Raw genomic sequence first — 11935 nt, 5'->3', positions numbered from 1 at the left:
GTACAGTGAAGATAATAATAATATTAATAGTAATAATACAAGTAATAATTTTGGAATGATGTGTGAAATTATATATATGTATGTGAACATATAGATAAGTATACAATATATATAGTGAGTGAAGAGTAAAAGGTAAAATAAGTGTATTTAAAGAATAGTGGGTAAAAATATAATAATAATATAATAGTAGTAATAACGTAATAGTTTTAGAAATATACGATATATAATATTGAAGTTACATACATAATATATACATGTTAGAAATAATCATAATATTAAAATAACTATTAATAATACTACATAAATAGATATATAGTAGTATTATATACATGATATAGTTAAAAATATATAAACATAAGATAATATGGGAAATAAAAAATATATAAACGATATAGTATTAGGGCATATACAAAACAATAAAAATACAATATTAAAAGATATATATATATAAAATGTATACATAATATAATATTAAAATATTTACATCGTATATACATAATAATGTAAAAATAAACTATTAGTAATATTATATAAATATATACTTATAATAGTAATAATAATATAAAGGTATTTCATATAAACAGATATGCACGTGAAAGAAGAAAAGAAAAAAATAATAATCACAAAAGTATGAAATCAAAATAATATGTAGAAACATGTTTATTCTAAAAAGAATAACTGAAACTTAATTGAGAGAAGTAACAAAATCCAATAGATAACTTACAAGTAAAACAAATTATTGAAACAAAATTTTGGGCTAAAATTTATTGCGTATAAATGTCCGAGGTCTAAAATTGAAAATGCCCCAAATCTTAAAATACCGCGCAAAGGGGGCAAATTGCAATAGCACACAGATTGCAGGGCCAATTTAAAATAATATAAAAAACTTAAATATGACCCGATTGAAGGCTAGCACAAAGGAGGGGACCAATTGCGCAAATTACCCAATTAAAGGTAACATGCGCATGGTCCCAAGCAAAAAAGCTGATCCCACTCCCCCATGCTACTTTGTTTTATTATTAATTAATCCCACTCCCCCATGCCACTTTATTTTATTATTAATTAAAACCATATTTTATTTCTCTTTTATAATATAAAAAAACCTTTTTTTTAAAAAACAAAAAAAAAGTTAAAACACCGCCGTCCACGGTGGCCGGAGAATGCGAAAAGGCCCATTTTTTACCCCTTTTCAGATGGATTTGAGGATCAAGCCCTCCTAGCCAAAAAATGTTTTAAAAAAACTTTTCCTCTCCTTAGAACGGTTGTAACATCAGGGAGGAGCTCTTCCGACAACGAGAAGGCCAAACGACTCCGATGAGTCTTTTTCTTTCTTTTCCTTTGTCGCATATGTATATAAATATAAAATAAGAGTAAAAAAAATAAAAGCAAAATGAACAAGAACTTAAAACAAAAGTCGAAAACTTTGAAGCTTTTTTTTTTCTCTGTTTTTTTTTCTTTTTTTCAAAAGAAAATGCCCCATATTTAGAAACGTTTTTTTTTCAAAATACAATCGATCCCCTCTTTTTTGACTCAACCACGCCGAACGAAAGGGAGGGCTCCAACGACGCGGGGACGGGGCCGGATCTAGTGAGAATCCCTCATCTTTCCTTTTATTTGCGTTTTTTTTTGTGTATCTTTGTTTAATTAGATTTGTATAAAAAATAAAAGAAATATTAAAGAAACAAGAAAACAAAAAACAAAAATAAAGAGAATAAAATCGGAGATCAACCTTCGGTGTGTTTTTTCTGTTTGATTCCTTGAAAAATATGCGTGTGATACAATTATTGGATCTCCTCCCTCTTTTTTCTTCTTTTTTAGTACAATCTCTTCCTTCTTTTTTATTTCCATATTCGTGTTTTTTTTCAAAAAATCCGGGATTTTAGGCTTTATAACCGAAATACAATGGATTTGCTATTGTCTATTTCCTTGTTTTCTTGCTTCTTTTCGCTTTTTTTTTTTTTTTCTTCTTTTGGCTTTTGCAGGTGTAAGTGGAGCAGGTGTGCTGGTGGCAGACAATAGGGGTGGCACTAGGTGGCTAAAGTTGTTTTTTTGTGTGTGTATGTTCGGGTTGGGCTAGTGTAATGGGATTAGGTTGGGCCAAAATTGGGTTTGGGCTTGTAACTGGGTAATGGGCTAGGTTTAATTTGGGTTTGGTTTTATTGGGCCCCGGGAAATATTTGGGCCTTACAGCTGCCCCTCTTTGCTCATTGTCATGTAACGAGAATGGAGCAAAGACTACAAAAAGGACCAAATTTTCCCAGTCTGGCTAAATCTCAAAATCTTGCTCCTCATCTTCCCTAAAGGTATTCTGATGTCTTCAGGAGTGTCAAATTTGCTATCTTCAACTTGCTTCTTGAAAACTCAGGAACACCGATCTGTTATTTTCGATCTGCTCTCTGCCAAAATAGAGATGCTAAATCTGTGTTCTTCGATCTGCTCTCTGCCACTACAGAGACGCCAAATCTGTTATCTTCGATCTGCTCTCCGCCGCTATAGAGACGCCAAATCTATTATCTTCGATCTGCTCTCCGCCGCTATAGAGACGCCAAATCTGTTATCTTAGATCTGCTCTCCGCCGCTACAGAGATGCCAAATCTGTTATCTTCGATCTACTCTCCGCCGCTACAGAGACGCCAAATCTGTTATCTTAGATCTACTCTCCGTCGCTACAGAGACGCCAAATCTGCTATCTTCGATCTGCTCTCCGTCGCTACAGAGACGCCAAATCTGTTATCTTCGATCTGCTCTCTGCCACTATAGAGACGCCAAATCTATTATCTTCGATCTGCTCTCTGCCACTACAGAGACACCAAATTATCTTGGATTTGCTTTAACGTAAACACGTGAAAGCCAAATCAACTATGTCTTCGATCTGCTCCCCGCCTGATACAGAGATGCCAAATCATCTTGGATATCTTTAGCTTGTTGCCCCACTGCTTAGGGGGTTAAGACTTGTGAATTCACCGATTCTACTGCACTGTCCTCTAAGGAACATGATCTGTAAAATCAGTTTCATGTATCCATGCTTATGCCAAATAATTAGGATGCTATGATTGAAATGTATCAAATACTCCTAACTAAATGTGATGCTTTATGTCAAATATTAGGATGTTATGAAATGAATCAAATGTTCCTAACTAAATGAATGGTTATGAATGTAGAAATGTTATGAGAGTGATTCCTTTTTAAACGCTTAAAGTATCATTACTCATAGTTCATGCGGGTTCCCTCATTGATGTACTATCGCGTCTTCTTGCTTAGATGTTATCTCTGATAGAAAATTTGAAGAAATAGTCATAATTTGGACTACTATTTTCCCAATGTTTTCCACTTTTGAGTCTGGTTAGTTCTGACTAGTGGCCCTGTTTCAGGTCCTTGTACTATTTAGAGACTTTCTAGAGTAATATGCGTAACTTCTTTTGTGTGAATATGATAAGTCCAAAAATCATGATTTCAACAAAAATGCTCAAAAGAGATTATCATAATGGACAAATGGAATTTTATTAAGTAAAATTTGATGTGAATATATGGGATAACAAATCTGATAAGGTGCAAAAAAGGTGCCCCAGATATCACAGCACGAGCTTCACTATTCTAATTTTTCGAAGACTCTTTCGAGCTAAATGTGTGTTCAAGAGATCCCCCGTATTTTGTTGATGCCCCAAGATGTACTATTCTTCCTTTTTGAGGACAAGACTACCACATGCCCCACCTTTAAAAATTTAGCTGCCCGATTTTGGGTTTTCAACTCAAAAACCCCTTTGGTCTCAAAGTGCCCTTTTGTGGGTTTTCACCTTGGCCTTTCCATTCTTTTTTTTTTTTGGTCTCAAAGCGCCCTTTGCGGGTTTTCACCTCGACCTTTCCTTTTTTTAGGTAAAATACTTCTTGACGGCATTCGAATTTACGGGATGGGGTAGGTTTTTACCATCCATCTCGTTAGAATTAATGCTCCTCCAGAGAAAGCTTTCTTCACCACGTAAGGCCCCTCCCAATTAGGCATCCATTTTCCTCAAAAATCTTTCTGTATGGGAAGAATCTTTTTCAAAACCAGGTCTCCCTCGTGGAATTATCTAGGGTGAACCTTTTTGTCATAAGACCGCACCATTCGTTTTTGGTACATCTGACCATGATGGATAGCTCTTAGCCTCTTTTCCTCAATCAAGTTCAATTGATCGTATTGAGACTGGATCTATTCTGCTTCGTCCAACTTTAACTTCGACAGCACTCGAAGGGATGGGATCTCGACTTCGATTGGCAAAACTGCTTCTATTCCGTAAACTAAAGAGAAACGCGTTGCCCCAGTTGAGGTTCTGAGAGATGTTCGATAAGCAAAGAGGGCAAATGGTAACTTCTCATACCAATCTTTATAGGTCTCAATCATCATCCCCATGATCTTCATAATGTTTTTATTGGCCGCTTCAACTGCCCCATTCATTTTCGGGTGATACAGTGACGAATTGTGGTGTTTGATCTTGAATTGACTGCAGACTTCCACTATCATATTATTGTTCAAGTTTAAGGCATTGTCAGATATAATCCTCTCTGACATTCCGTATCGACATATGATCTCCTTTTTAATAAATTTGCTCACTGCCGACTTTGTCATGTTGGCATATGAAACGGCTTCTACCCATTTAGTGAAGTAGTCAATAACCACAAAGATGAACCGATGCCTATTGGAAGCCTTAAGTGATATCGGTCCAATCACGTCCATACCCCATATAGAGAAAGGCCATGGGGAGACCATGACATGCAGCGGTGAAGGAGGCACATGAATTTTGTCTCCGTAGATTTGGCATTTATGACACCTCTTGGCGTAATTGATACAGTCTCCTTCTATAGTGGACCAATAATACCCGAATCTCATAATTTGCCTGGCCATTGTAAAGCCATTAGCGTGTGTCTCGCAGATGCCTTCACGGACTTCTTCCAAGATTCTCTTAGCCTCTACAACATCTACGCATCTTAATAGCACTTGATCCTTTCTTCTTTTGTATAGGATATCTTCATCTAAGACGTAGTCGATGGCCAATCTTCTCAGCGTCCTTTTGTCATTCTCACCTGCCTGGTCCGGATACTCACGATTCTTCACGTATTGTAATATATTGTTATACCAAGGGTGATCGTCTTTTTCCTCATCCTCCTCAATACTGTAACAGTGGGCCAGAGTTTCATAAATGCTCATCCGGATGGGTTTGACATCTTCTTGTTTGTTCACCTTAATCATGGAAGCTAAGGTAGCCAAAGCATCGGCCATCTGATTTTCATATTGTGGCAGGTAACAGAAGGTAATGTCATCAAACTCTTTGACCAATTCAAGGACCAGTTTCCGATAGTCGATCAACTTGGGGTCTCTGGTCTGCCATTCTCCTTTGAGTTGATAAATCACTAGCGCAGAATCCCCATACACCTCTAGCACTTTAATCTTGCGTTCTATGGCTGCACGGATACCCATGATGCACGCTTCGTATTCCGCCATGTTATTCATACAATCAAAATCCAATTTAATAGTGAATAGATGATGATTTCCTCTTGGGGATACCAAGACTGCCCCAATTCCATTACCCACAGCATTTGTTGCCCTATCAAAGTTTAGTTTCCAAGGAAGCTCTTCCGGGTCATCTTCTTCAGTGGTAGCAATACACATTAGGTCTTCATTTGGGAAGTCAAAGTTCAAAGGCTCGTAGTCTTCCAAGGCTCTACTGGTCAGAAAATCTGCTATTGCACTTCCTTTTACTACTTTCTGGTTTACATAGACTATGTCGAATTCAGAAAGTAGAATCTGCCATCGGGCCATCCTTCCATTCAAAGCTGTTGACTCCATCATATACTTCAAGGGGTCCAATTTTGAGATAAGCCAAGAGGTGTGATATAACATATACTGCCTCAGTCTTCGGGTTGTCCAAATTAGGGCACAACACAACTTCTCTATCGACGGGTACCTTGCCTCACATTCCGTGAACTTTTTACTGAGATAGTAAATAGCTTTTTCTTTCCTCCCCGACTCGTCATGCTGACCCAATACGCATCCCATGGAGTTCTCGAATACTGCCAAATACAGTATCAACGGCTTATCGGGGTTAGGTGGCATCAGCACCGGGGCGTTGGATAAATACTGTTTGACCTTGTCGAAAGCCCTTTGGCATTCTTCATCCCATTCACCTGGGTTATGTTTCTTGAGGAGGCGAAAGACAGGGTCACATTTCTCGGTCAGTTGTGAAATGAACCGAGCAATGTAATTTAATCTTCCTAGAAAGCCTCGAACTTCTTTCTGAGTACGCGGCAGGGATAGCTCTTGTATGGCTTTAACTTTGTCTGGATCAATCTCGACCCCTTTCTCACTAACCACGAATTCGAGCAACTTTCCCGACTTGGCTCCAAAGGTACATTTGGCGGGGTTGAGTTTTAGCTGAAACTTCCTCAACCTCAAGAACAATTTTCCCAGGACTTGTATGTGCTCTTTCTCTGTTCGAGACTTAGCTATCATGTCATCCACATAGACCTCGATTTCTTTATGCATCATGTCATGAAAAAGGGTTACCATGGCTCTTTGATAAGTTGCCCCCGCATTCTTCAGTCCAAACGGCATCACCTTGTAACAGAACATGCCCCACATGGTTACAAATGTGGTTTTCTCCATATCTTCAGGATGCATCTTGATCTGGTTATATCCCGAAAAACCCTCCATGAATAAAAACAGTGAGTGTCCCGCTGTGTTGTCCACTAGGGTGTCAATATAAGGTAGTGGGAAATTATCTTTTGGGCTGGCTTTATTCAAATCTCTGTAGTCCACACACATACGCACTTTTCCATCATTCTTAGGGACAAGTACGATGTTGGCTACCCAATCTGAGTATTTTACCACCTTCAGGAATCCAGCGTCAAACTGCTTTCAAACTTCTTCCTTTATTTTTAGCAAGACGTCAGGCCTCATTCTTCAGAGTTTTTGCTGAACAGGCTTACACTCTTCTTTTATGGGGATTCGGTGCACCACGATGTCAGTGTCCAACCCGGGCATATCTTGGTATGACCATGCGAAAACATCTTTGAATTCTTGAAGTAATTCAATAAGGTCTCGCTTCATCTCCGCAGTAATACATGTTCCGATCTTCACCTCTTGTCCTTCTCCTAAGCTCACAATTTCGACTGATTCTTTGTGAGGTAGGATTTGTTTCTCATCTTGTTCTACCATCCTCAACAAATCAGGAGATAGGTTCCAGCCTTGGACATCTTCAAAATCCTGAGAATCATCCATACACACATCTTGCTCGAAAGAAAATTTTGAGTCGCTAGCAGTGTCACTCGTATTATTAATATCTGGGGACCTGTTATGAGGACGAAGGCAGATACAAAGAATCAAAAGAATTTAAAACATTTATTTGTGTGATATGATTATGAATGACGAATGAAAGAACATTTAGAAGAATGTTTCAAGAATAAAAGAATTCGAAAGTAATCATTTGTATGGTTATGAATGGAATTGAAAGGATGAGATAACATTTGCTAAAAAATGATAATAACCGTGCATTTTATTGAAATGTCATTTTTAAACATCGTCCTATTTCACAAAAGATTCTTTTTACTCCTAGGCCTAGAGCAATAAGTGTGTTTTGGACATTACTCTGTATCCGTTTTAAAAGCTACAGGAATCTCTTTCGCAGTCTAGTTGTCCAGAACACTTCCAGGCGTGCAGAGGCAAATGCCCAACAAATTCTCTTCTCCGGTCTCCTCTTCGCATATGACATTAATGTCCAAGATTTCCAGGCTTTCTTCTATAGCTCACATCATTGGTGTGTCTATCTCGGGATGAATGATTCCCTCGGACACGAATGTTTTTGATATATGGGAGAATGTCATTGGTTCCCACTTGATTTCCTCCCCCGTTAATCGAGCTCTTCTTCTTTCTTGCTTCTTTCCCAGCTCCCTTCTCCTTTGTTTCACATCCGGCTTAAATCCTAAACTGAAGCGGTCTCTCTTGTCTTTCGGCATTGGCGTTTCAACCCTTCCTTGCAGATGTCTCACAAGTCCTCTTCCGGGTAGGGCTCCTTTTCCAATCGTTAACTGGAGGCTCATCCTCGTGGTTTTGGACAATTTTGGCACCAGAATTTTGCTTCCCTCAGCGATGAAGGTTGCATTAACAAATTCTAAAGATCGAAATAAACATTCGATTGCTTCGTCATCTATCTCCAAATAGGGCACATTATTGCTCACAGTTGCAATGATATCCTCTTCAGCATTGATCGCTATCAACCTCCCCTCGGATACCAGCTTCAACTTTTGATGCAACGAAGAAGGCACTGCCCCAGCTGAATGTATCCAGGGCCTCCGCAATAAGCAATTATATGAGGGCTTGATATCCATTACTAGGAAATCCACCTCATATATGTTTGGCCCAATCTAAAGAGGTACCTCGATTCTGCCCATCACCTTTCTCTCTGTGCCGTCAAATGCGGCACTCCTTCATGTGAGAGCTGTCTACAGGTAATCTGTTTAGTGTGGTCAATGGCAGGACGTTCAAAGCTGATTCGTTGTCAATCAGTACGCTTGGTAGCATATACCCTTTACAGCGCGTGGTAATGTGCAATGCTTTAGTCGACCCCATGCCACTGGGTGGTATCTGATCGTCATTGAAGAAGATATAGTTGTCGGCACTTATGTTACTAACCAATCGGTCCAGTTTGTTAATGGAGATATCATTGGCAACATACGTTTCATTCAAGACCTTCATTAGTGCGTTGCGATAAACTTCCGAGCTTAGAAGTAAGGCCAGCACTGAGATACGAGCTGGTTGTTTACGTAGCTATTCCACCACACTGTATTCACTATGCTTTAGGAATTTTAAAAACTCCTTAGCCTCTTCTTCGTTAACTAGCTCATTGACAGGAAGTTCAGATTTGGTCGCTTTTTCCTTCACCCCTTCGACCACTAGGGCTTTTCCTTTTACGGGCTGTGCCTTCTCACTCGCTGTATCGTAACGTCTCCCACTACGTGTATAGGAGCCCCTATCTTGATCCTCTTTTAAAGTGTCGACCAGGCTTTCCTTCCCCGGAATTGTCACATTACAATCATAATTCCGTGGGACCCTTTTGCTATCTTTGTAATGGAAGACTGCAGGTCTCTAGATTATGACCCTTGGTGGTATTTGAACTCTAGCTTCATTATTTTTGGGTCTTGATATGATAACCATGAGGTAGTTAACTGTTTGATTTTGTACCGTCGACTCTCCCTCCGACGCACATATGTCTCCCTCTATGGGGTTTTTAGTCTCTTCATAAAATTCCATTTTCTTATTGTTCATCATGTTCTGCACTAGGGCCCTGAACTCCACACACTCTTGGATTTCATGTCCCACCACATTGTGGAACTCACAGTAGTTCCTCTCTTCTTTAGATTCTCTTCCCAAATCCAATGCGTTCAAACCTCTCATGACCATCTCCCTCCACACTTGTCTCAACGGACTCCTGACTTTCGCAACCTCACACTTAATCTTCTTATTTTTGCCTTCGCTTATCCCGTTCACTCCTTGGTCGGTGTGATTGGGGAGTGGGTTTCCTGCTACATTGGGCATGGCTGAGTCATCAAATCTCACGATTCCCACCTTAATGAGTCTTTCGACCACTTTCTTGAATGTAGTGCAATTTTCGATTGAATGCCTGGTAATTCCCATGTGGTATTCACATTGGGCGTTTGTGTCATACCATTTGGGATACGGGGGCTGCAGTGGCTCCAGGTAGAAAGGGGATACCACATGAGCGTTGAACAGGTTCTGGTACAACTCCCTATACGTTATAGGTATAGGGGTGAATTGTGGCCTTTCTGTGTTCTTCCTTGCATTGGATTCAGGGCTTTAATGATTGGTGGTTACCATTTTGGGTTGATTTACGGTAAATGATTTGGACTTCCCCTTGTTGAATGTGCTCGTGTTGTTCACTTCATTATCCCTTTTCCTCGGGACTGACTTCTTAGCACTCTCTCCCAATTCTATCTTGTCGCTCCTTACAGCATTTTCGATCATTTCTCCCGTCATCACTATGTCAAAGAAGCTCTTGGTGGCGCTTCCCAACATATGAGTGATAAAAGGGGCTTTCAAGGTGTTAATAAAGAGCATTGTTGTCTCTTTCTCTAGAAGTGGCAGTTGAACTTGTATGGCCACCTCTCTCCACCTTTGTGCATACTGTCTGAAACTTTCATTTGACTTTTTTTCCATATTCTAGAGAGTGATCCTGTCAGGGGTCATGTCCGTCACATGATTGTATTACTTCATAAAGGCCTGAGCCAGGTCTTTCTATGAGTTAATCTTGGATCGACTCAGTTGGTTGTACCACTTAGACGCCGCTCCAACCAGACTATCTTGAAAGCAGTGGATTAGTAGCTGGTCATTGTTAACATATCCCGTCATTCGCCTGCAAAACATGGTGATGTGGGCTTCAGGGCAGCTTGTTCCATTGTATTTCTCGAATTCAGGCATTTTGAATTTAGGGGGGAGGACTAAATCTGGGACCAGGCTCAGATCCTTGGCATCAATCCCTTGATGATGATCCGCGCTCTCCATGGCTTTGAATTTCTCTTCAAGCCATCTACACCGTTCTTCTAATTTTTTTTGTGAATCCATCTGTAACACCCCATACTCGAGATTGTTCCCGAAGTCGGACACGAGGGGTTAACAGACTTAATTCACTTATTTGCACAGTCCATTTTAAATTTCCAGACATGCTGGCTAACTGCGTCACTGTCACCTTAAAAATAATATCTTGAGTTCCAAAACTCGAAAATCAGTTTCGTAATTTTTCCCTGAAACTAGACTCATATATACATCCACAAATTTTTTTCTAGAATTTTTTGTCGATCCAATTAGTACAGTTTATTAGTTAAAGTCTCCCCTGTTACAGGGTTCGACTACACTGACCTTCCTGCATTACGACTTAGATAACTCCTTATACAGGGATTCAATACTTATGCCGTTTGTTTCTAATGAAACTAGACTCAAAAATGAATCTATAAATATATGTCTTGACTTCTAATTATCTCTGGTTAATTTATAATGAATTTCCAAAATCAGATCATGGGATCCAGAAATCGCTCTGGCTCTGTCCCACGAAAACTTAAATATCCCTTAAAATACGACTCATATGACAGTTTCGTTTCTTCCATATGGAAGTAGATTCATCAAGGTTCGATTACATAATTTATTCACTATTTAATTCCATTCCTACTATTTTTAGTGATTTTTCAAATTCACACCACTGCTGCTATCAGCATCTGCCTTTAAGGTAGACTTTACCTATTACATAGTTTCCATGATTCAACTAACCCTTTAGCATATATAGCACAAAGTATGATCGTGATTAACCATTCCAATGGCCAATCATTGGCAAGCACATCCACACCTCTCAATAACCATATACATACAAAATGATTATAACATTATGCTCAAAAATATATATAAGCCATTTTCGCATGGCTATCCAAATTTGTACAATACCGAAAGGTACATGACCAACATCAAAAAGGGTAGTCCTATACATGCCATTTCAAAGTTCAACCAAAAGTGTACCAAAAGGGCTTTGATAGTGTGGACGACTTGACTTCGACAATCCCGAGTCCGATAGTTGACGAACCAAAATCTATAAAACAGAGATTCAAAGAAACGGAGTAAGCATTTAATGCTTAGTAAGTTTTGAGCCATAAAATTTGACACAACTAAAGTGTAACATTCATATGGCTAAACGGATAATTTCATATGCACAAATTCTCAATATCATATTTACTTCACATTACCAACCCTTATATTCATGCACAAAAGATCAACTTAGCCAAAGGCCGGTAGCTCATTTATCGACTGAGTGAATACTATTTGTAAGGGATCAACTAATTCAATGCATATACGAAACATACCTCATCGCTGGGATTTTACGAGCGTATTAATTGAAACTAT

General features: G+C 39.1%; 1 protein-coding gene across 1 annotated transcript; it reads right to left on the bottom strand.

The window, feature by feature from the left end:
- Positions 1-4189: 4189 nt before the first annotated feature.
- Positions 4190-5647, bottom strand: LOC128296629 (uncharacterized). The gene is made up of 4 exons (XM_053032062.1): positions 5452-5647; positions 5304-5370; positions 4915-5150; positions 4190-4626 (listed from the first exon to the last, which is right to left on the bottom strand). Exons 1-4 carry the CDS (start codon positions 5645-5647, stop codon positions 4190-4192), a joined length of 936 nt encoding a protein of 311 aa, XP_052888022.1.
- Between the last annotated feature and the right edge of the window lie 6288 nt (positions 5648-11935).

Source organism: Gossypium arboreum, chromosome 8 (genome assembly GCF_025698485.1).
Source record: "Gossypium arboreum isolate Shixiya-1 chromosome 8, ASM2569848v2, whole genome shotgun sequence".
Classification (NCBI taxonomy): Eukaryota; Viridiplantae; Streptophyta; class Magnoliopsida; order Malvales; family Malvaceae; genus Gossypium; species Gossypium arboreum.
This window is presented reverse-complemented; position numbering and strand designations above follow the sequence as displayed.